The sequence below is a fragment of the Psammomys obesus genome, unplaced genomic scaffold, assembly GCF_907164565.1.
Source record: "Psammomys obesus unplaced genomic scaffold, mPsaObe1.curated_primary_1811, whole genome shotgun sequence".
NCBI classification, from domain to species: domain Eukaryota; kingdom Metazoa; phylum Chordata; class Mammalia; order Rodentia; family Muridae; genus Psammomys; species Psammomys obesus.
In genome coordinates this window covers 5,688,056-5,710,464 of record NW_026590062.1, presented here as the reverse complement: position 1 = coordinate 5,710,464, position 22,409 = coordinate 5,688,056, and the positions used below count along the sequence as shown (strand labels likewise).

The 22,409-nt window shown below is 45.8% G+C and overlaps 1 protein-coding gene across 1 annotated transcript in view; it reads left to right on the top strand.

The window, feature by feature from the left end:
- Positions 1 to 22,409, top strand: part of Srrm4 (serine/arginine repetitive matrix 4) — a 147,672-nt gene that overhangs the window by 119,869 nt on the left and 5,394 nt on the right. The window contains exons 9-12 of the mRNA XM_055606323.1: positions 12,468 to 12,772; positions 17,600 to 17,803; positions 20,487 to 20,597; positions 21,199 to 21,333. Of these exons, the coding sequence (XP_055462298.1) occupies positions 12,468 to 12,772; positions 17,600 to 17,803; positions 20,487 to 20,597; positions 21,199 to 21,333 (755 nt within the window). The remainder of the gene's footprint in view (positions 1 to 12,467; positions 12,773 to 17,599; positions 17,804 to 20,486; positions 20,598 to 21,198; positions 21,334 to 22,409) is intronic.

Sequence of the window (22,409 nt, the reverse complement as noted above, 5' to 3'; positions counted from 1 at the left end):
GTCTCAAGTGTTGAGGGTTGAACTGCTGTCATTTATCCCTCCCACAGATGAGGCAGAAACATCAACATTCAGGGAGGTTGGGATCTGGGGCAAAGTCACAGAGTGAGACAATGGTAAATCCAACTTAGTGAGCCAGCAATGAATAAAAATATAAAAGCCTCCCTCAAGTCAAGAGAAGTAACTGGTGTGACCTCAAACACTTTGGTGTGGGATGGATCTGAACTTAAGACCTAGCTGCATGTGGCCTTGGGCAAGATGTATCACCTCAGTTTTCTCACTAAGTAAACTCGAGGCTTTCTTACATTTGAGGTGGTTGGAACTATTCACTAAGAGGAAGTATTTGAGAAGGCACTTTGTGGACTCTGTGAGGGGACATAAAGATAAACAGGATGAGAGTCGGCCTTGACATATCACAAGATGGTAGCCAGCAGCCCTGAAGGGGGCCAGTCTTTCCGACACATGAGAACTTGAATATGCAAGGAGATGTTCCCCTTAGAAAGAGTGAGGTGGAAGCAAGGAGTAGTTTAGGAGTGCTTGTGGGAAGATCAGCTGGCGGAGGTGATAAGAACCAACTCTGTGGGCTGGTTGATATAACAGGTATTTCCAGTACATTCTAGAAAAGTCTTCTTCACATCAAAGCACCGTGTGTCACCAAGGTCTAATTTTACTCAGTCTTCCACATGTCTGGCAGTACTCTACCTAAGTGCCTCTTAGGATGTCTGTGACTACCAAGAACAGGCAGGTGTCAAGCCCCCATCTGAATTCTCTTATCTCTAAATGTCCTAAATCTCCTGGGCTGCAAAGACCACAGAGGCCAGTTCAAGTCTTGAGTAATCAATTAACCCATCCACAGCTGGGAAATAGATGTGATTACTTCACTTGTGGAAAAAGAATACATAAACTTGAATGGTAAGCAGTAAAAGACAGAAGAATGTTCCTGATTGAGATATGGCTGCCTGGTCTCTTGTGTACTCATGCCTCTGGTAGCCTATCTAGAAGCCCCAACTGACCTTAGATACAATGTGCCAGGGCAACACCTGACTTAAACTTTCTCACCTGCCTGGAATGGTTTCTAAGAAGCACACATGTGTGAAGATGCAGCCAAAATTTGCATCTGGCTTTTCTCACTTACCAGTGATGTTACCAGACTGGCCAGACTGGCTCTTGACAGTTTCTTTGCTAGAAACACAGGCTCTTGGTGCCTGTGAGACATAATGCTCCATGATCCCCCAGGAGCCTCCATGTCCCCCAGGGGCCCAACCCCTGTCAGAAGAACCAAAAGCCAGGCCTTGTCATTATATACAAGGAAGAGGCCTTAAGAGCTCACCTCTTTCCAGCTGCCTTGGTTATCAAGAATAAAAATGGAGATGCATAAGAGGGTAATGATGGCTTTGGCAAGATGGGGTTGTTTAAAAAACAAACAAACAAACATGAGGAGTTATGAGTGTGCAACCAAATCCTCTATAAGCTCAAAGTTCTTTAACTGTAAAAAAAAATAGATATATAGATATATAATACATATATACTGCATGAATACATACATACACACAGTCTCTTATTCAGAAGACAATCATTGAGCCCAGTACTTGGTCTAGGGACAAACTTGGATGACATTCTAGATCCCTGCCGTGCAACCTTGAAGTACTCATATTACGTCTTTGTGTCTCTATTTTCTTTAATTCTGAAAAACTAATGAGGCCTAGTTCATAGATTGTAGTGAGGTCACCATGGCTAGCTATGAATACACATTTTAGAATGTAATTGGTGTGTGGCAAATGCTATACAATGCTTGCTGGTGGTGCTATCAGTATCATGGGTACAACAGCAGGGGAGGCAGAGGCAATAATAGAGGTCATAATAATAACTAAAGTATACTTCCCAGCTTAGGTAAGCCAATGGATAAACTAGGGTAAGCGTCCTGTGGGGTTTTCTTTCCATTGTAAATAGTATCTAGATACAATATGGCTACACTCACCCCAGTTAAGGTTGTCTGGCTCCTGGAAATATTAAATACACTCCAAAATCTTATTCTGTGTTCTCATGTTCCCTCTGTGCTTGGCACTCTTTCATCTTCTCCATTACCAAGGCAGACATGAGAGAAAATTCCAGGTACATCACAGATTTCCCAAGAGCACCACCCACAAGCTTCTTCTCCACTAGGTAGTCTAGCAGAGCCATTTCCACTGAATCACTTATTAAATATTCCTTCAAGTCTACCCATATCTATTGAGCATCTAAACAGGATTAGGCTTAGATTTTGCTCTGGACAGCTGATGAACAGGGAAGAAAATCTGTGCCTGCTAAGAGGGAAAAAGACAGGTGAGGTGACAACAGGAAAAGGTCATGTGTGACAACGGACAATGAGGTGAACAGAAAGCTGGCTGACAGGAAAGGGCATTAGGATTGGGCCAGGTAGAGAATGGGATGAAGACCCAGAAAACTAAATATGAGCAGGATTTAGGCAATGAAAATGAAAACTGAAGATTGAGAGTAAGATTTGAGATGGGATCCTAAGACAAGACACAGATATTACAGATAAAAAGGAGACCTGAGCACTGAGCCTCCTGTGCCCCATGTCCCAATGTTCCATACACAGAGCTCTTTTGAAAACAGTCAAGAGTAGGTGCATGACATCAAAGGAGGTGCTTTGCATATGTGGTTATGCAAATGAAAGCTTTGATTCTGAACTGGATCCTGTTTGGTTAAAGGTTGGCCACTGAGCACCTTGAGGAACCAGCAGTCATTTAGAGCAAGATCATGGTTATGGGCACCCGTCCCGCCTATGCTTGTTAAAACTGTCAAATGATTGCACACAGATTGGTAAATAGGCTGCTTTGCCACCTCATCCCAGCCCCAGTCAGCCAGTTATCCCTCCCCTGACACCTTCAGGATCACTACAACATAATAGCTAATCCCTTTTAGCACCAAGCCTTAAGGGATATTACTTAACACTCAAGCAGTTGGTGACTGCTCAGAGTATCATTCACAGTCGTGGTGGGAGCAAGCACAATATGACATAGAGGCATCAGACACTTCTGTCTGACACTTGATGTCTGAGAGGGATTTGTGGTAAGAGGATATTTTGGCTGGGAACCAAAAGATGGATAAGAGCTTATCAATTTGAAATGACTCATGTATAGAAGGAAATGGAATATTATAGGGAAGATACCACTGCATAATTTGCATAGTTATCTTCCCCTCATTTCTTATGGGTATGCATTATTATTATCCCCATTTCTCAGATGAGGAAAGTGAGGCTCTGGGAACACAATGACCTATGAAGGTAACATGATTTGTAGGGAAGAGAGCTGGCAAAAACTAAAGACTGTGCATTAGAAGCTTACTGTGACATCATCAGAGGGCGGACAGGGCATCAGGGATGCTGGCAGCCCCACAGGGCAGCAGGGATCCTTGTAACCACAAGTACTTAGCGGAGGCCTTTCTATTTCTGATGGACATTCCCCATCAAGCCTTTTGTAACTGCAGAGGGGATCTAGAAAAAGGACTGAATCAGAACCAAGAAGGCCAAGCCTCCTCTTCCCAACTCCTTGTACTACATATAATCAGGGCCAAGAGCAGTCATATATCACTTATGTGCCATCATGTGTTACACAGATGCAAACAGACCAAGAGAGAATGTGGAGTGTGTCAAAGATAGCTTCATGAAATTTGTAAGCTGAGGAAGGAAAAGGTGTTTGTGATTAAAATGCGGGCTTTGGAGCAGATCTGAGTTCTGGAGTCCCTGACCTCCTCTCTCTGTGACATCCTGGAAGACACCAGGAACTAACGTTCTCTAAGCACCTGCCATGTGCCAGGTGCTAGCATAGGTGGTTTACACAAGTTGCTGCCTTGCATTTTTATTATAGCTCTTCAAAAGACACAACACGTCCACTCTAGAATAAGGACACTGTGGCCTAGAAAGATCAGACAAAAGGCAGCTACTCAATGTAGAAGCCCAGATTTGAAGCCAGAGAGCCTGATCAGGACAGACATGTGCTCATACATGTAAATAACATCATCTGTACCTTGTGATAATTATCTTAACCTAGTTACATGGTAATATGACGACAGTGTGAGACAGTAAGCTATGCATTAAGAGCAGGATCAGTGGCTCGGTGAGCTATCCCAAACCTAGGTTTTGATCCTCAGCACCCACACAAGAGTCAGACACAATGGTGTGTGCCAGTGACCCTAGAACAGGGGGCAAGAGAAAAGAGAATCGCTGCAGCTCCTTGCCAGACAGTCTAGTTGAACTGTTGATCTCCAGGCTCATTGAGAGACCCTACCTAAAACAGTTAATGAATCAATCAGTTATTAGAGTGCAGATTGATGACTGAGGTGGAGATGGTTGTGGAAAACACCTGACACTGACTTCTGGCCTCCACATGCATGGCCACACACACACACGAGCTCGAACATGTATACAAAAATGCATACAATAATAATAATGAGGAGGGGGAGAAGAACAGGTAGAAGGAGGAGGGGGAGGAGAAGAAGAATGTAATTCTGCCATGCACGGGATATCTGCTGTGTGAAAATTCATTTTGAGGCTGGAAATCTGACATCACACGTGTAGTAGCTGCTAACATGATTTATTACCACAGAAGCTTTTTAAAGATTTGCTTTCAGTAAACCCAGAAATGACCTCTGGCCTCAGAATCCACCAGTGCACTTGACAGCAGCCTGTGGGGAAAGACAGGATGGACATATGCCCCTCATTCTATAGACAGAAGGGGAGGCTTAGACTGGCCATGGCAGGCACTGACCCATGGACCCCTCCACTCAGGCTCATTCCCATGGGCCTACTTTGCTCTTTCCCTGGGAGCTTAGTACCCAAGCTCTCCACTGCAGTGGAGAGGAGACACAGTCCAGAACAGGGAGGTGACATTTGGGGACTCAGGGATGAGAAATGACATAACATGGTCAACATTTACCTTTTCTGAGTAAGGAAAGAAGAAACAACCATCTTTTTTTTTTTCATCCAAGAGACATATCACCCACCACCAGAAGACATATCACCACCAGAAGAGGTAGAAAACACATAATCTTGGGAGGAAAAAAAAAAAGGATGCATCTTTAAATTGAATGGAATTTACCTGGATACAAAACTCATTTATTGATCTTACTTTTTTCCCTTTCAACCTGGGTCAGGGGAGAATGTCTAACAAAGTTTATATGGAGGATTTTGAAAGTGGATAGACAGGGGGACCTCCAGTGAAGCTTCTGAGAAAGGGTGGAGCTGTCATTTCCTTTCAGGGTCCTCCTGTAAGGGAAAGAGTAAGAAGAGCAGCTACCTCCCCCACCCAATGTCAGATGGAGTGCACCTGCTGGGGGTGCCTGAGTCCTAGGAACTCTGTCTGCTCTTGATCCCCAGAAAATCAATCTCTCCCCATCCTCCCTCCTCTTCACCTCCCCTGCTTCCCAGATGAACTTCAGCAGGTCAAGGAATCCATTCTTTTGCTGTCTTCCTAATTAGTGTCAATGAAAGAGGAATGCCAGCAAGGAAAACAACCCTGCTGTCTTAGAGAAACAAAGGGATTGTTTTCTTAAGGAACTCGCAGGGTCGTCTAGCTGCACGCTCTGCCCTGTAGCATGTGAGATTTCCCAGCTCCCCATATGGCAGAGAAGCAAAAAGAAATTTATGGCTGCCGCTCTCCACGGGGCCATTTGAAGCCCCGTAAATGGACTTGTTCAGTTTAATTGAAATTCTCTTCTTGATTGTATTTTTGTAACCTATTAGACCGAGCTGCCTCTTGATCTCGAAATTCAGCTGAAATTAAATTTTGAAGTGTAAGTGAGAGGTTGCCTTTCCCCCTCTCCATTCTTGATTAAATAATGATTTGAAACAAAAACAATAAATAACTGTGCCGGCTCCCCTGGAGGGCTGAGAGATTCCCAGAGAAATGCGGGAAACTGGAGCTTCTGGTGAGGGGATTTAATTAATTATTAGAAAAGCCCGAGTGTTAACATTGAGTGTACTAAGGAAAGAAAGACGAGGCAAGCCCATGAGTTCTACACTGAAAGAGAGAAAATAATTTGGAAGGTTTATGTTTGAGGGAGTGATGAAAGCCTCTCCCTGCAGTGGCCATGACTTCACAAAAAGCAGTAATGGCGAAAACCAATACAGGCTGTGGAGGTGGTTCAGTTGGTGAAGTGCCTGGCTGGTCCTGAGTTTGATAACCAGTGCCTACATGAAAAGCTGGGTGCTGTGAAACCTGCCTGAACCCCAGGACTGGGAAAGTAGAGACAAGAAGATTCCTAGGGCTTTGCTGGTCAGTGTAGCTGAACTGATGAACTCTCAGTTCAGTGAGAGACGTGCCTCAAAATTAAGGTGAAGGGTGATTGATTGAGGAAGACCCCAATGCTGACCTCTGACTTCTATGAGCATGTACATATACACAAGTAATAGCAATAAATGGATAGCTGAGGTTACCTTGTATGACCCAGAATCACTACAGAATCTGATTGTGCCTTAATCGCTCCAGTCTCCTGGTTCCTTTTATTGACAACTGTCCAACAAAGATTTAAAGGCCTGAGGTGGCAAAGAAGTAAGATGCATTTCATAGCTCTAAAGGGAAGAAAAGAAACGAACAGGTGTACTGTTCATTTTTCTTCTGAAGGGACTAGGGTCTCATTGGGCTTGTAGAGGAGGTCTCGAATATCTCAAGGGCCCTATAGCTCAAGCTGAACATTCCCCCAAAATACGGGCCCAGATCTAATTGTCCAATAAAAACCAGAAGTGGGGTTGTTATGTGAACCTTTGCTGCCCAGCACATTCTGGAAGTTCGTCCATATTTTATTTCCAAACACACTAAATGGGCTAAAGGGAGCCTCGCTGTGACGCAGCGCAAATTGGCTTGACACTTTTCCCTGATCAACCTGATGTATTAAGGCAAACACTTTGCAGGTATCTCCTCGTTCTCTCTGATTCAGGGTGCACAGCTGACTGCCAGCTTCCAGATGGTATCCTCTGGTTGCCAAGGCCCACTTTGCCTGCCTATGTGATAGTCTGAACACAGAAGGGAATTAGCATCCTTTAAAGATGATCTATCTCATGAGTCTTGAATGGTGGGTGCTTGCGCACCCAGTGCCCTCCTCTTGGATTGATGTTAAATCTGAAATTCATATTCTACACAAATTCCCAAAGTCTGACTTGCACTCAAGCCCCACTGCCCACTGTGTGTTGACAAGGCTCCCTCTCATTTGACTCTCATTCACCCCCTTCACTGCAAGGAATTCCTTTCTCTCTCAGAGCATAAGCCCTCAAATTCTCGTCTCAATTTCTGGGGTCCAGGTTAGATTAGACTGTCTTACTTGGCAACTGAACAACTCTTAGGCTCAGTTTCTTGTTTTTTGTTTTGTTTTTTGTTCTTTTGCTGTTCACCACAGATCAGCTTTTGTGAAGATAGAACAGGGAGAACTAAGGTTGAGATGGAGGAAGAGGTGATGGCAGGCCAAAGAAGAGAACCTTAGTGTGAGGATTCTGGGGATCCTGGGCATATATGAAGCCATTATCACTGGATGGTGATGAACCTGTAAGAGACTTGGTGGCCATTGCATAGCCAGTTACACGTGATCAGAGAGCCACTGCATACGTAAAGATCCCTGCCAGATGAAGACCTCTTCATGGGTTTCGAGGGCATTATTAGCTTAACTCTGTGTCAACAAGGAACAAGTGGGAGACATCCAATCATGGCCACGTTGAGTGGGGACCGCTTGTGTCTTGTGTGCCGCCGCGTGGAATATCTAGTTATGAAGGAGATGGTCAGAGATGAAAGGACAGAGGCGAGAAGACAGGTGCCTCCACCGTCACCCATCACAACTTCACTCTGTTGATTCCACCTGCCCCCACTCCCAGAACTCACTCTGCCTTTGGCTCCTCTCACTGTGATTTCACCCGTCTTTGTCTAGAGTGAACTGAATGCTCCAAAGAAGGTGGAATCTGAGGCTAGGGAGGTTTTAAAGGACACAGATTTCTCCAATGGCAGGTTTATTAAAATAGTCCTCCTACTTGAAAGTGTAAACGGAGTTCATCAAGACTTATAAAACAGGACGGTGTTCCTACGGACAAAGAATTGAAATGTCTTCAGAGGACTCCTTTATCTCTGCCACAATATTCTCTAAATAGGAAAAGAATAAAGTGAGCTGTGTGCCAAATGGGGGCAATAGGTGATGCTGGTGATGTCATAAGAAGTAAGTGAGATGTGAAACACCACTAAGTCTATATAACCAAACCCTTGATACTGACGTGAGCTGGCCTGCTTCAGTCCAGAGACCAGTATATGTGGTTTTGACTTGTCTGGCTCAAATAGATGACTTAAAATGTTTCCTTAGCCTGAGGAACTTAGCCATAATTAAAGTGGGCAGCCATCTGTATATAAATTTCCAGGCTCTGTACCTCTTTCAACCCAACCTTCCAAAGTAGCAGAGCAAACAAAAGAAAGTGAAGAGGGCATGGCACCTTGTCTCCTGAGGAAAGCTCTGTGGGTCTCAAAATCCCAGACTGAGATCCAGAGCACAGCATGCTGGTGGGAATGTGCAGGCAGAGCCTCCAAGTGTGTGGCCTGATGCCCTGGGTCAGAGAGGAATCAGAAAGAGAGAATCACCAAGGGAGAAGTCTCTTTCTCTACCATGGTCCAGAGTTAATCCTTGGCCCTCAAGCTTCTCTCTGGCTTCATAATACAGCCCTAAGTTAGCTTCAAGACCCCAGGACTTTATAATGCTGTTTTTATTATGATAGAAATGAGTTCTTTCCCAAAAACTTTTGTTTTCCTAAAGCTGGTAACTATCTGAGCAGAGCCCATCATTGCCTGGTCACACAGGCACCTCTACCAAAGACTGAGTCCCTGAAGCTCCCAAGAGACTGTGGAGGAGCTGGGGTTCTTAAGCAACATTTCCTGAGGCAGGTGCTAGAGGGTCCTGGTGTACAAACACCGCACCAGCCATGGCCGCTGCCCTCAACAAGTGTGCAAAGAGACCAACGATCAAATAAGTCCCTATCCTTACTGAGTAGACATTTTTATCTGGAGTAAGTAGATGGTTGAAATATTGAACTAATCAATTACAGAGTGTCTACTGGCTTGGTGTAGGTGATCAGAGAAGGTGATAAGTGGGAGAGAAAGGAAGACTAATCCCTTCCTCTCACCCCTCCCCCAGGAAACCCCATATGTAAATTACCTGAAAATGGCAGTGCACTGGGGGGCAGGGGTTAGCAGAACTGAAAAGAAGTGCTGGTCAGCATGGACTGTGGGAGGCTACTTGGGAAAGCATGGAGGAGTGATGTGCGGGGTTCTCGGGGTTGGTTTATGAAGTAAGGGGAAGGAGGTTTGTAAAGAGCGCTGTAACTCAAATCGGTGAGCTTAGACTCAATCAGAGGAATGGGGCTGTTAAACAAGTGGGAGAGGCCGGTATGTTTGGGCACCCTGGCACACTCACCCAGTGACAACATCCCAGCAGAACTTTATCTCTATGTCCCCATGATGAAGAGCGTTATCCTATGTGTGTCAGGTCAGACACACGTGTGTGTAAGTCATGGCCAGGTGGAGACACTCTGCAAACATCCCTGTGGATTCAGGTTGTGGGACAGAGTGTGCACAGAAGGCAAGGTCCCCTTCTACATGCATGCACCAGAGTAGAGATACTTCATATTAAAAAAAATTTTTTTGCTCACAGGGAACCATGACACAGCAGGAAAACAAAGTAATTTTGAATTTAGACTTAGAAGAGGAAAAATTCAGTCTAGATGCCCCAGGGAGCAAGCCACATGACACTACACAGCACTGAGGGCCCAGGCTCCTGCCCTTGAGCTCCCAGCCAGCTTCCTTCCCCCCAAGATTGACTTTCTCATATACTGGTCACCCACCATTCATTCCAGGTCAAAAATCCAGTGATCCTTTCCCTGGACCAAAACCCAACCTGCAAGCTCAAACCTAGCTCCCCATCATGGTGGTTTCCCATTCCTGATAGGGGTGGTAAAGGAAATGTTCATGGGACCGTTGGACGCCCGAGGTGAGAAGGAAATGTCATCCAATTTAAGTCGCTGAGTGGGAACGGAGTCTGTGCCCTCCATGAGAAGAGGTCATACTTTAGAGAATTCCACCTGGCTTCTTATGTTGAGGTCCCACCTTCAAGGCCAAGCCAGCTAGGTAGTCACCATGTGCTCAAGGCAGAAGCTACACTATGTCTACAGGATTTGCCAAGGCTAGACCATTACCTTGCCCCTGTGCAAAGCCTCCTAGGAGAAACAATGACTAAAGCCCTGCCCCCTAGGCCCGGGATCTGGCATTCCAATGTGTCGGGGGGGGGGGTCCCTCTGTGGCTATCAGTCCAAGCTGTCTACATCTGCCCTCAAGGGAGAAGAGGTTTCTTAGGAAAGCTCAGGTGTCCTCTCTCTAGCAAGTCTCCAAAGCAGGGGATAAAGTTGGGGGAAAGTAGATTTTTTTTTTTTAATGGGAAAGTCAATTCTACTATATATAAGGCCCAGGCTCAGACTTTAAAACATCTATACAAGTCAAGATTTCTCAAGGTTCATAGATAAAGTAACAAACCCTAATAAAGTATGTTCCCATTCTGAGCAAACATGTCTTCAAGGGGATATGAAAGTAGCCTTCGAATTCAGAAGCCCCAAGGTCTCAGGCTTCCTATCTCTGTCACCATCTCACAGCATGATGCCCCCCCCCCCCACAGGCACTTGGACACCTCAGCACGGCCACTCAGATTCTGCCCACATGACCCTTCTTGAGACATGGTTTACTTAACGAAAAAACAGCTCCGAGGAGCAGACATATACCCCAGGAGGAGGTACGGGAGCCATTCAAATAGAGAATTCTGGAATCTCAAGTAACGTGGACTGGTCTGAGGTGTGCTTTCCAGGGTGTGACCTCTTGACCCCACAGATTCCTCCTCCTCACAGGGAGGCATTGCTAGGGAAGTCCAGGGCAACCCTTTTACCCACAACAACTAAACGTGATAGAACAGCCAAGAGCCAGAAGCAAATTCTCTGTGTCCTCTCGGCCACAACCTGACCTGAATGCTGCAGAAAAACGCATTCCCTTCCGAAGAGCTCGCTCCCCGAGGCTTCCTAAAACCCTCAGTCTTCCTGGGCCAGTCCCCAGCGGGATTCTGGGGCCTCTCTTCACTCCTGGATGTGTCCTTCTAAAGCTCCCACTGGCAGTCACGCGCCCCCTCCCGGTGTCCTCTGGAAGTACACGGCTAGGTCTCTAACAGGTACCAAATGCAGAGAAGGTTCCAGCCCTGCAACCACCACACACCCGTCCCCACCCCACCCCCGTCCCCACCCCCTACCCAACCTGGGCAGGAAGGGACTGGCGAGCTGGACGAAGTTAGGTTTCCCCAGAGTGAGAGATACCCACTTGCTCAAAGCGCTGAGCACCCGAAACCCAGAGGTCAGGGCGAAGGTTAAAGTTGTGCAGGAAGGTGTATGTTTTTTTCTTGTCATTTACGACTCTGATGATGGACTCACGTTGCCCGCTCTTCCCTTTCTCTTACACCTTTCCTACTAAAGGAGGAATCCTTGCTTGGTAAGTGGATGTAATCCGCAAAGACATGAGAGACTTTGTTAGCAGCCACTCAGGATGTTTAGCTACCTCCTCAGAGGGAGAAGGACGCGCACAAATACCTGTAGAGATCTTTTTTTTTTTTTAATTGTTACTGTTATTTTTGGTTGGTTGGTTTTCAGTCAGACTAGAATGACTTTGCCTTTATTTTGCCCCCTCCCTCTCTTGATCCCTTCAGTTGGAAACTGTTCAAATGTCAGTTTGCGACCTTGACTTTATTTTATTTTTTTTAAGAAAGAAAAAAAAAGAAAGAAAGAAAAGAAAAGAAAGAAACCAACCCTCATCTTTATTTCTTTGACCCATGTGACATTTGTTCAGGGTTTTATTCAGGCAACTTTTTCTTAAAAAAAAAAAAAAAGACAGAGAGAGACAGAGTTAGTTGAAGATGATTTTGGTTAAAATTCAAATTTTTGCCTTTATCTCCTTTTGTGCTTTTAATTTCTAGCATATAATTTTTGAAGCCAGTAGCCCCTTTTCTTTTTTCTTCCCCTCCCCCATTCCTTCGTTTTGATTATTTTTTGAGGTTAAGGGTGTCTACAGCCCTCCCCTTTCTGTTGATTTGTCTCTTTTGTTTGAGTTTATTAAAGACTACTTTTTTTTTTTTTTGTATAATTTCCTTTTACTTTTGTTTCATCTAAATCGCATGCCTTTAACCTGCATGACTCCTAAATCTTCCAGTTAATTCTAGCAGGGGGTAAAAAGAAAAAAAAAAAATCTAGAGATCTCCTGTTTCTGTGGAATTCTTTCAGGAATTTGTGCTTTTGTTTTTTGGCGTCTCTTCTCTCCCCTCTCTCTTTGCTTTCGTTACAGTGACTCATGACGGTTGACATTCTTGATTACTTATACACAGCCCGGAGCTCAGCAGTGTCCGACGGGTCTTTTTGCTTTCAGATCTCTGGGTCGGGGTCTGCTGCTGACCTCTTTAGCAAATCAGCCAGCCCGCTCACCGCCTCCCGAGGGCGCTCCCAGGAGTACGACTCAGGCAATGACACATCCTCGCCGCCCTCCACACAAACCAGCTCCGCCAGGTCCCGGGGCCAGGAGAAGGGGAGCCCGGGTGGAGATCTGAGCAAGAGTCGGGACCTCAACTGCGGCAACAGCTCCGATTCAGGGAACTCCTTCACCACCTCCTCCCCGCAGAACAAGGGGGCTGTCTTGGAGAATGTCTCTCCCAGCTGCAGGGACAGTGAGTCAAGGTCAGTGTATTTGAGGGGAGGCGGGTCCCCACTTCAGCGTCACCATTTCACTGTCTCATCACAGTGCCCTGTTCTTCCCAGGTATCTACTCGCAGGAGACAGGGCATGCCATTCCAATTAGCGCGACTAAAATAGATATCCGGATACTAGCTTCAGGTACCAGAGGCTCAAACTGCGCTAACGCGTCTTTATGTTTTGAACTATTCGTCTCGGCTCTGCCCGACAATCTGTTGGCTTTCTTCTCAAGCAGACCCTCCACAAGTTGTACAAGGAGACACAGGTCTTCGCCAACAGAAGAAGAATGCCTCCGCCCTGTCCCCACAAAAATCATGTGTGGTCCTTTGTCCCCCCCAAACCAGTCTCTCTGGCCGAGTGGATCCTGAGCTACAGACTAGAGGCAGATGCCCCTTCAGGAAAAGCCAGAGTGTTGATATCAAGAAAGGGATGGAGGGCAGGTAGACGCCAATTTACCAATAGTCTCAGGGAAAGTGTCATATGAACTTCATTTTAAGTCACTGTCAGTTAAAAACATACCATAATATTTACCAAAATAAACTAAAAACATATTTGCACCAAAAACCTTGCAGTTATATATAGATATATACATATATATACATACACATATACAATTATATATACATACATATGTATATATGTATATATATGTGTGTATATATGTGTATATAAACATATATACATATATATAATTCTAAGAGTTTTATTGGTACTTTCTAGAACTCTGAGGCAACCAAAGTCCTTTAGGTAAATAAACTGTGGTATATCCAGACTCTAGAATATTTTTTAAAATTTTTTAAAGTATTTTATTTATTTTTATTTTGTATGCATTGGTGTTTTGCCTGCATATATGTCTGTGTGAGGCCATTAGATCTCTTGGAACTAGTGTCGAAGACAGTTGTGAGCAGCCATGAGGGTGCTGGGAATTAAACTCAGGTCCTCTGGAAGAGCAGCCAGTGCTCTGAACCACTGAGCCATCTCTCCAGTCCCCCTCCCAACTCTAGAATATTATTTGGCTCCAAAAAAATGTGCTATCAGTTTACACAAAAAATGCACACATATGATTCTAACTATGTAAAATTATGAAGAAGAAAATATGAAAAATTTTATATGGAATATTGGTTGCCATGGGCTGAGATGAATGGATAGATGACAAAAATGTTAGGGCCATAAAATTATAACACATGATGCAATCATGATGGGCAAATGCCTACTGCTTCACCCAAAATCAGCATGGGCCTTTGGGTAATGGTGTGAGGTGTTGGACCACTTTGGTGTCAGGGATTGAGGCCTGGAGTCCCATGCTTTGTACTCAACTGTGCTCTGAAATTAAAAGTGCTCCAAAATAAAATTGATTCATGAAAACACACATAGCAGTCACGGTAGAGTTTAGACAGAGGCTTTTTTGTTTGGTACTGTGCTTGCTACCTGCAATTTTCCTTCAGCAAATACATCTACACATCTGTTTACAAGCCAATGACAATCCCATCATGTCATCACCAACAGGTCTGTCAGTCAAGCAGTCACAGCTAAAGGCAACTGGGGAGGTGGCTCAGCCATTGAGATGCTTTGCCAAGCAAGCAGTGTAAATGTAAGGTGAGCGTGATAGCCTGTCTGTAGTTCTACCCTCAGGAGGTAGAGACAAGGGGACAAGGGATCCCCGGAGTGAGCTGCCTCGTAAAGCTGGGCTTATCAGTAAGATCTGGATTTAATTGAGAGACCCTGCCTCAGAGAAGAAAGAAGAGGGTGATAGAGGAAGATTTCTAGCATCAGCTTACACCCACCCAGCGACACCCACATTCATATACACATGCACACGTAACACACATAAACACAAAAAATAAAATAAGTCAACAGAATGCTAACCACTAGATGTGATCTCGTAAGAGTCATTGTTTAAATTCACTGGCCCCTTAGTCCACACGGTCCATTCAGTTTCTTCTCCCTCAGCTTCTTACCAAACACACTCTTATGGCAGCACTCAGCTTGATGCTAGGTGTGGAAATGGCAGGGCCCCCCTCTCCTGAGTTTATAATTCACTGCGCAGATACACAAGTAGGGGGAGCTGGCTAGTGCACTGGGGCTTTCTTCCTGCTGGGGATTCAAGTCCGCTTTGATCTACGTGGCCAAAATTTCCAAATGGTGGCCTCACACAGCTCAAGCATGGACAAAGCTGCCAGTGTCTTCAAGGACAGAGAACCCTTTGTCTATAACACAAGACCTAGCCAGGCTTCAATGTGGACAAACATCTTGGGGCTGTGTGCCGCCTAGCCTCTGGTTCACTTTCTCGGGAACATCCTTGCCTGGGAGCCAGAGCTGTGTCAGTGCAAATGTCAGCTTCTCCAAGAGCAGACAATGAAGCTCCCATATGGGAGAGGAAGGCTGTCGAGTATAGACTGACACACTGAAGTGCTGTGATTCGGAGGAATAAAGAGAGAAGGCAGCAATAATAGTAATAATGATAAAAGTATTGGTATTAATTCATTTAAAAGCCATTAGTATCTACTGAGCCAGATAACATGCTAGACACTGTGAAAAATGCGTCCCATGAACAGTTCTCAGCTCCTATTAACGTCTTCGCGACGGGCACTATTATAAGCTTTTTGTAAACTGATAGTGAAACGGAGGAAGAGGCCCGCAGACAAACTCAGCTAATAAGCAGCAGGAGCAGCATTCAAATGCAGGCCTGCCTCTAAAACTGGATTCCAAGTCCAAGAGATATACAGCCATTACCTGCTTAATTTGATATACATAGACAGCCAAATTAAATAATTTAAAACCGGCCTTTCACTGTGGAATGTAAATGATGGTGAAATCATGGGTATTTATGCCCTGCCAGCTATAGACAAAGGGCTCAATAAATATGGGCTGAGCACAAGAGATATGAGCTGGAAATCAAGGGCACCACAGACATGAAAGGAACCGGAGAGGTGACAGGGTGTTGCCGCTAGACAGAGGCAAGTTTGGAACTCCGAGTGACCTTGAGCACGTCATTCCGAGCCTCCTCCTTAATTTCGTCATAACAGTATGGCCAGGCACAGAATGTTACAGAGAAGGTTAAATGAAATGATGGTCGTGAAGAACCCAAGACACAGGGAGGATGACGTAAGGTGACACCTGACAAGCCATGTGTGGAAGACCGAGAGTCCAGACGGCACAGGCCCTTTCCCCGGTGAGCTCAACATCCACGGCAGAAGCATGGCATCACATGACCGAATGAGTCTAGTAGGAGTGAGAGGAGAGTTAGGCAGAAGGTTCCATGGCAACACAAAGGAGACCCTCAACCCAGACTGGGAGTAGAGAGACGGCCTTAAAAGGCTCTTCAGAGAAGATGGGGTCAAGCCAGAATCATGTGTAAGAGAAATGGACTAGGAGACAAGAAGAGAGAAGAGGAGCTCAGAATTCAACATGTCCTAAGGCCTGGAAAGAAAGGACAGAATAGGACATTTTGTTCGGGATGGAAAAGCTTGTCAGGGTCAAGAGCCAAGATGAGAAAAGTGAACTGAGGTCATCATGAATCTAGAAAACTGTATCAATACAATTGGAAGTTGACTGTTGAACCTGACTCTTGTTCATCTTCAAATAAACATGTCTTCATAAGGACCTCAGGAGGAGTTCTGTACATCCCTAGACAAGAAAAACCATAAGACAAAGACCTCCTACGTTTTGTCTGATTGTGTTTGAGGGTCTCTCAATCTCTCTCTCCATCTGCAAAATGGGCTACATCAAAGTTACCCAAACTAACCATGGGTCACCTTATTTTTAAAAAAAAAACTGTATGTTCACACTGGTCTGTTAATTGTATTTAACTCTGCTCAGTTACAGTTCTCTGCTCAGGGCCCCGACCCCAAGGCCTGTTCCTTTATCTTGGGAAGATTACAAAGTGTTAGGGAGTCATGTGTCCACCAGCCATGTGACCCTGATCAAATTACATCATCAGCTCTCTGCCTTTGTTTCCCCATTCATAACCTAAAATTAATAATGGTTCTCAATCCTAGGATATGTTGAGGATTGAGCCACATGCATTTCCAGTTTAATGCCTGGCACATAATAAAATGTATAATAGTCAGAGCTAACACTTCCAGTATGCTGGCTACTGTGTGTGCGCGCACGCGTTTACATATTCATATATGCTTATAAATATACATATGTGTTTTATATATTTATGTACGCTAGGTGATTTAATCTAATTTAGATTTACAACCAACTCTGTAGGGTCGGTACTGTTACCCCATTTTGCAGGCAAGAAAACAGAAGCCTAGAGTAGTGGAATCGCCTACCCAAGATCACACAGATAACAAGTGTCCGGAACAATAGGCATTCATAAATAACAGGGAGCTGTCCATATTCTTCTCCACTACTGAAAAGGGAAGGGATTTCTTTCTCTGGTTAAGGGCCAGGTTCCCTTAGTGCTAAAAACCCACTAGCACGCAGCCAGGGCTTTTTCTCATTCATGCAATCAGGACTGGACGAGGACGAGAAACGGGGAGGGAGGAGCCTCTCAACACATGATTTGATGTTATTTACCACTGTGGCCACAGGGGCCTCCTGGAATGCCCCGAAGTGGCCACTGTCCTGTGTGGTATGTGCCCCTGCCTGGGGGATGCCGAACTGAACTAAACATCTGTCTATTTGTGAGGTCTTTTCTAGCTCTGCCCTTCTAAATTCTGTCAGCTGGCAGTTCGTCCCAGGGAGGAAGGAGGTGGAAAGAGGAGTTGCGGACACTCTGGCCCAGGCAGATGTGGTGGGGGGAGCACCTGGTCACGCTGCCCCAGAATAAGCTAGGTAACAACGATGTTCTCCTCCCTACAGAGGCTTTCAGTCTCCGTGTCTACAGTGTGCTGAGGTGAAGAAGTCTAGTTTGGTCCCATCCACAACCAGGAGCTCCCCCATCAAAGAGTGCTCCCGGAGCTCCTCCTACACCAGCACTCGATCCTCCAGTCCTTCTTCCCGGTCTCCAAACCCCAGAGCCTCCCCCAGGTACACCCGGAGCCGGTCCACCTCCTCTGAAAAAAGGTGAGTGCATCTTTAACAATTGAGAGTTTTGGTAAATAGAGATGCCCATCCCCCATAGGAACAGGAGTCAGGCTTCACTTTGAATACTTTCTCCAGCCATTACTACTGATGGCCTTGGTAAAGGCAGCCAATATCTCTGAGATCCTGTTTCCTTGTGTGAAAAAAATAATAATAAGAAGAAGAATACATGTCTCAGTGGCCCAATGGCTCTTTCCTGGGGTGAAAGCGCTTAGAACAAGAGGAACATTCATTGTTACTGTTTCTGTTGGCATGGGGATGAGATGAGTATCAATAAACTTCTTCTGCATAAAAAAGTAACCAACATCATCCTTCAGATAAAATGTGTTTACTCAGTTGCTGTAAGTCTGTGGGTTAGCAATTTGTGCTGGGCTCAGCGGGCTGGTTCTGTCCTCAGCCCCCTCCTGTGTTTTTGACCAGATGGTGGGTTGGCTGAGGGCTGGGAATTGAAAGTCATCCAAGGATTAGTTGTCTCTGCTTTGTGTTGTCTCTCATCAACCAGCAGGACTATCTGCTTGTACACATGGTAATGACAAGGAGCGAGAGGGAGAAGGAGAGAGAGAGAACACAGTAATGTACAAGGCTTCCTTCTCAGCTTAAAGTAACATTCCACCCCTCCCGCTGTTCTGTTAGCCATAGTAAGTCAGAAGACCCATCCAGAAGATTCTCCCTTGGTGGGCAGAGTTGTAGAGTTACATTTCAGGGGTTATGCAAGGTAGGGAGAGAATTACACCTTTTTTTTTTTTTAATTCTAACCCCCAATTTCAATAGCCATTAGTATCACATGGTTACCTTAGATTGAATAACTATGTCATGGAACATACAGTCGCAAGATCCCAATACCCCATCTAATACAACCCTCCTGGCCTCCTTGACCCCCAGCTTTCTTCTGCAAATGAAAATTGCCAACAGCAAGCAAGAAGTTTTTTCTCTTCCAAAACTATATAATCAAAATGCGGTGGCATTTTGTCTGTAAGATTTATCAGTGTACATGCAAAAAACAAACTGGCAGGACACTTTCCCAGGGAGAACCACAGTGCACTCCATAGGAGTGAGTCATCCCGTCTCCCACAACAGGGTTAGGGATTGAGATGCATCGCGACGAGATGCTCTTCCCATCTTGTGCACAGGAGATGTAGTCCATCATACTCAGTGGGTGCCTGTAGCTAAACCCTTGGATAAGAACCAAATCCTCTAATGGCATGGCCCATCTCCCTTTGTAACCAAGCACCTGTCTTACACTATGATGGAAGTATGAGCTCTTCTCTCCTTCAGTTACCTGGGGACCTCTGTTCTTGCCACAGATCTCAGCACACCGCATCTGTTTGTTTTGTCTTGTCTTCCTTTCTTACTGAATGGGGATGCTTACCCTCTAGCTAGGTAGATGCATGTCTTTGTACCTTTCTGACGTGTGTGGATTACTAGCATCACAACTCTCATACTTGTGAGCCACTTTAAAGTAGGGATTGCTTGCACACAAGCACTCCGATACTGTAATGGCAGATCTGATCATAATAAGGCTACTTAGTAACAGGCAAGGAGCATCTACAACATGGATGACCAGACCAAAAAAAAAAAAAAAAAATAATAATAATAATAATAATCCATTTCTTACGTAGGGAAACAGGACAGCAATGCTCACTATGCTACTCAGAATGATTTGAAATGTAAAAATTGTAAATTACTTGTTTCTAGAACTTTTATTATATATGCAGTGTTCTGCCTACATGCATGCCTGCAGGACAGAAGGGGAAACCAGATCTCACTATAGATGGTTGTGAGCCACCATGTGGTTGCTGGGAATTGAACTCAGGACCTCTGGAAGAGCAGCCAGTGCTCTTAACCTCTGAGCCATCTCTCCAGCCCAAACTTTTCACTTCTTAATTTTTTTTTTTCCAAACCGTTCTTGAAGTCATAGTAAAGCAAAACCATGGGTAAGAGGGGAGGGATTGCTGTAATCTACAAAAGGCAAAAGTACTTTGTAGCCAGACACTCTTGGAGTCATGTGTCCACCAGCCATGTGACCCTTATCAAATTACATCATCGGCTCTATGCCTTTGTTTCCCCATTCATAACCTAAAATTAATAATGGTTCTTAATCCTAGGATGTGTTGAGGATTGAGACACATGCATTTCCAGTTTAATGCCTGGCACATACTAAAATGTATAATAGTCATAGCTAACACTTCCAGTATGCTGGCTACTGTGTGTGTGTGTGTGTGTGCGCGCGCGCGCGCGCGCGCGTGCGCACGCGTTTACATATTCATATATGCTTATAAATATACATATGTGTTTTACATATTTATGTACGCTAGGTGATTTAATCTAATTTAGATTTACAACCAACTCTGTAGGATCGGTACTGTTACCCCATTTTGCAGGCAAGAAAACAGAAGCCTAGAGTAGTGGAATCGCCTACCCAAGATCACACAGATAACAAGTGTCCAGAACAATAGGCATTCATAAATAACAGGGAGCTGTCCATATTCTTCTCCACTACTGAAAAGGGAAGGGATTTCTTTCTCTGGTTAAGGGCCAGGTTCCTTTAGGAGTCTTGCGCAAAGAAAAATAGTGCCACCTGGGGGCCAGGTGCATAGAGCTTTAAGTGTTGGCACAACGCTAACAGGGGTCCGCAGGCTCCTTAGGGGCTCCTCCCTCTTCCCAGGTCCTACTCTCGCTCTCCCAGCTACTCTTCCAAGTCTGGCAAGAGGAGCCCACCTAGCAGAAGCTCGAGGCCTCGTCGCAGTCCCAGCTATTCCCGCTACAGCCCCAGCAGGTACGGTCCCATCTCCCAGACTGGATGGCAACTCCTGGGCCACACCCTTTCGCTCAGATCCTATAGTTCGGCCTCGCCTCTCTGTACCAGTCTCCCAAACCCTGTCCTGTCTCTAGCCCTGCGGAAGTAGGGACGGGAATCCTTGCACTCCCTTTTGTCCAATCAAGAGTGACAACAAGATCCCAATACTCTCTTTGTCCTACTGTCCTCTCGTACCCACGTGCTCAGTCTCCACGTGACCTGATGCTTTCTCTTGCCTCTGTATTCACGGCCCCGATTCTTGCCCACCCCTTGGCTTTCTAATATGTTCCTCCTCACCCACCAATGTTTGCGCCTCTGCCAAGGGACACACACGCACACTCACACGTAGAGAGACCACCACTCTTGCTCATGTCCAGCTCACCCCATGCTGCTCACCTAAGCAGATTCTTTCAAAGGCCATCTTCCTTTCTCTGTCTTCTCTGCGGCCCTTGGGAAAGCCCAGCCTCAGTGGGGTGGCAGGGAGAGCTAAGAGTCTCACTTAGCTCACTTAGAAGTGCAGGCAGGCACTTTCAGAACAACCAGCCCAGCTCTCCTTACCTAGTAACCTGCACCCCTTCAGGGAACGGGACCCCAAGTATGGGGAGAAGGAACCGCAGCCCCGAGAGCGAGCGCGCAGGAGGCGAAGGTCCTACTCGCCAATGAGGAAGCGCCGGAGAGACTCCCCAAGTCACCTGGAGGCCCGGAGAATAACCAGGTGAGACAGGAGGGCAGAGATCGCCTGCTGCCAAGCTTCTCCCCGCTGCAGGTATACCCATACAGGCGCTGGGGGCTGGCTAAATCTTCTTTTGCATCCCTGAGACTTGGATTTAAGGATGGGGGTGGGGCTCCATAATGTCCTTTCCAACCACTGAAATGGTGTTTGGGGGTTCAAAGCCTTTCCCTAGTTTGGAATCTTCATGGAGTTTCCAGTCTGCTAGGCATGCAGTGGGGAAGGGACCTGAACAGCCTGTGGACAGAGCTGGAGACTGGAGAAAAAACAATGGCCAATTTGAGGGGTACTGTGTAGCCTAGGGGGTGTCCTGGAGGCTAGGGACCCAGCTAGAGCTGGTGAGCTAAGAGGAGAGGCCAGGGAATGGGGACTCAGGCCACGCCAGGGCAGGGCAACGCATTGTCCTGATGGAGAAGCACCACCTCAGTGGACATCGTACTTCTCATTAGCATTCTCAGATGCCAGGTTAAAATTCAACTACTCTCGATGATACCGATACCTTGAACCAAGTTCAGATAGTGCAAATAATATTACTGGGATTCCCAAGGACTTAAATGAGTAAAGGGAACATCACCAGATTTTGAGTTCCAACCAGGTTCCCCAGGGAACCTAGAGTCTCTGCCTCTCCTCCAGGCCATTTCCTCACCCACACAACTCGGCATAACTCCCAGGAGTGTCATGTGGATGCAGGGACGTGGCCTCGCTTTGTAAATCTAAACTCGGGACACACTGTGTTCTATCATTATTGACTGAATAGTCAGGGAAAAAAAAATGGAAGATGTGACCTGTGACAGCTAAGGTCTCTGAGGAGAAAAGCTGTTGGCAGAGAGTGCAGAGGCTGGGAGAGAAATTGAATTTCTCAGGCCCTAAGAGCTGGAAGAGTGGCTGGATGCCACCCCTCCCTCCAAGCTAGGTTATCTTCCCAGACATCTCTCTCACCCCAGAGACCCACAGGGATCCTGGAAGCCCATTGTAGCCTCTCCCAGAGTACACAGAACAAGGGCAGGGGCCCAGGGTGGTGGATGGAGTTGCCTGCCCAAATAGTTCCGGAATCCGGTCAC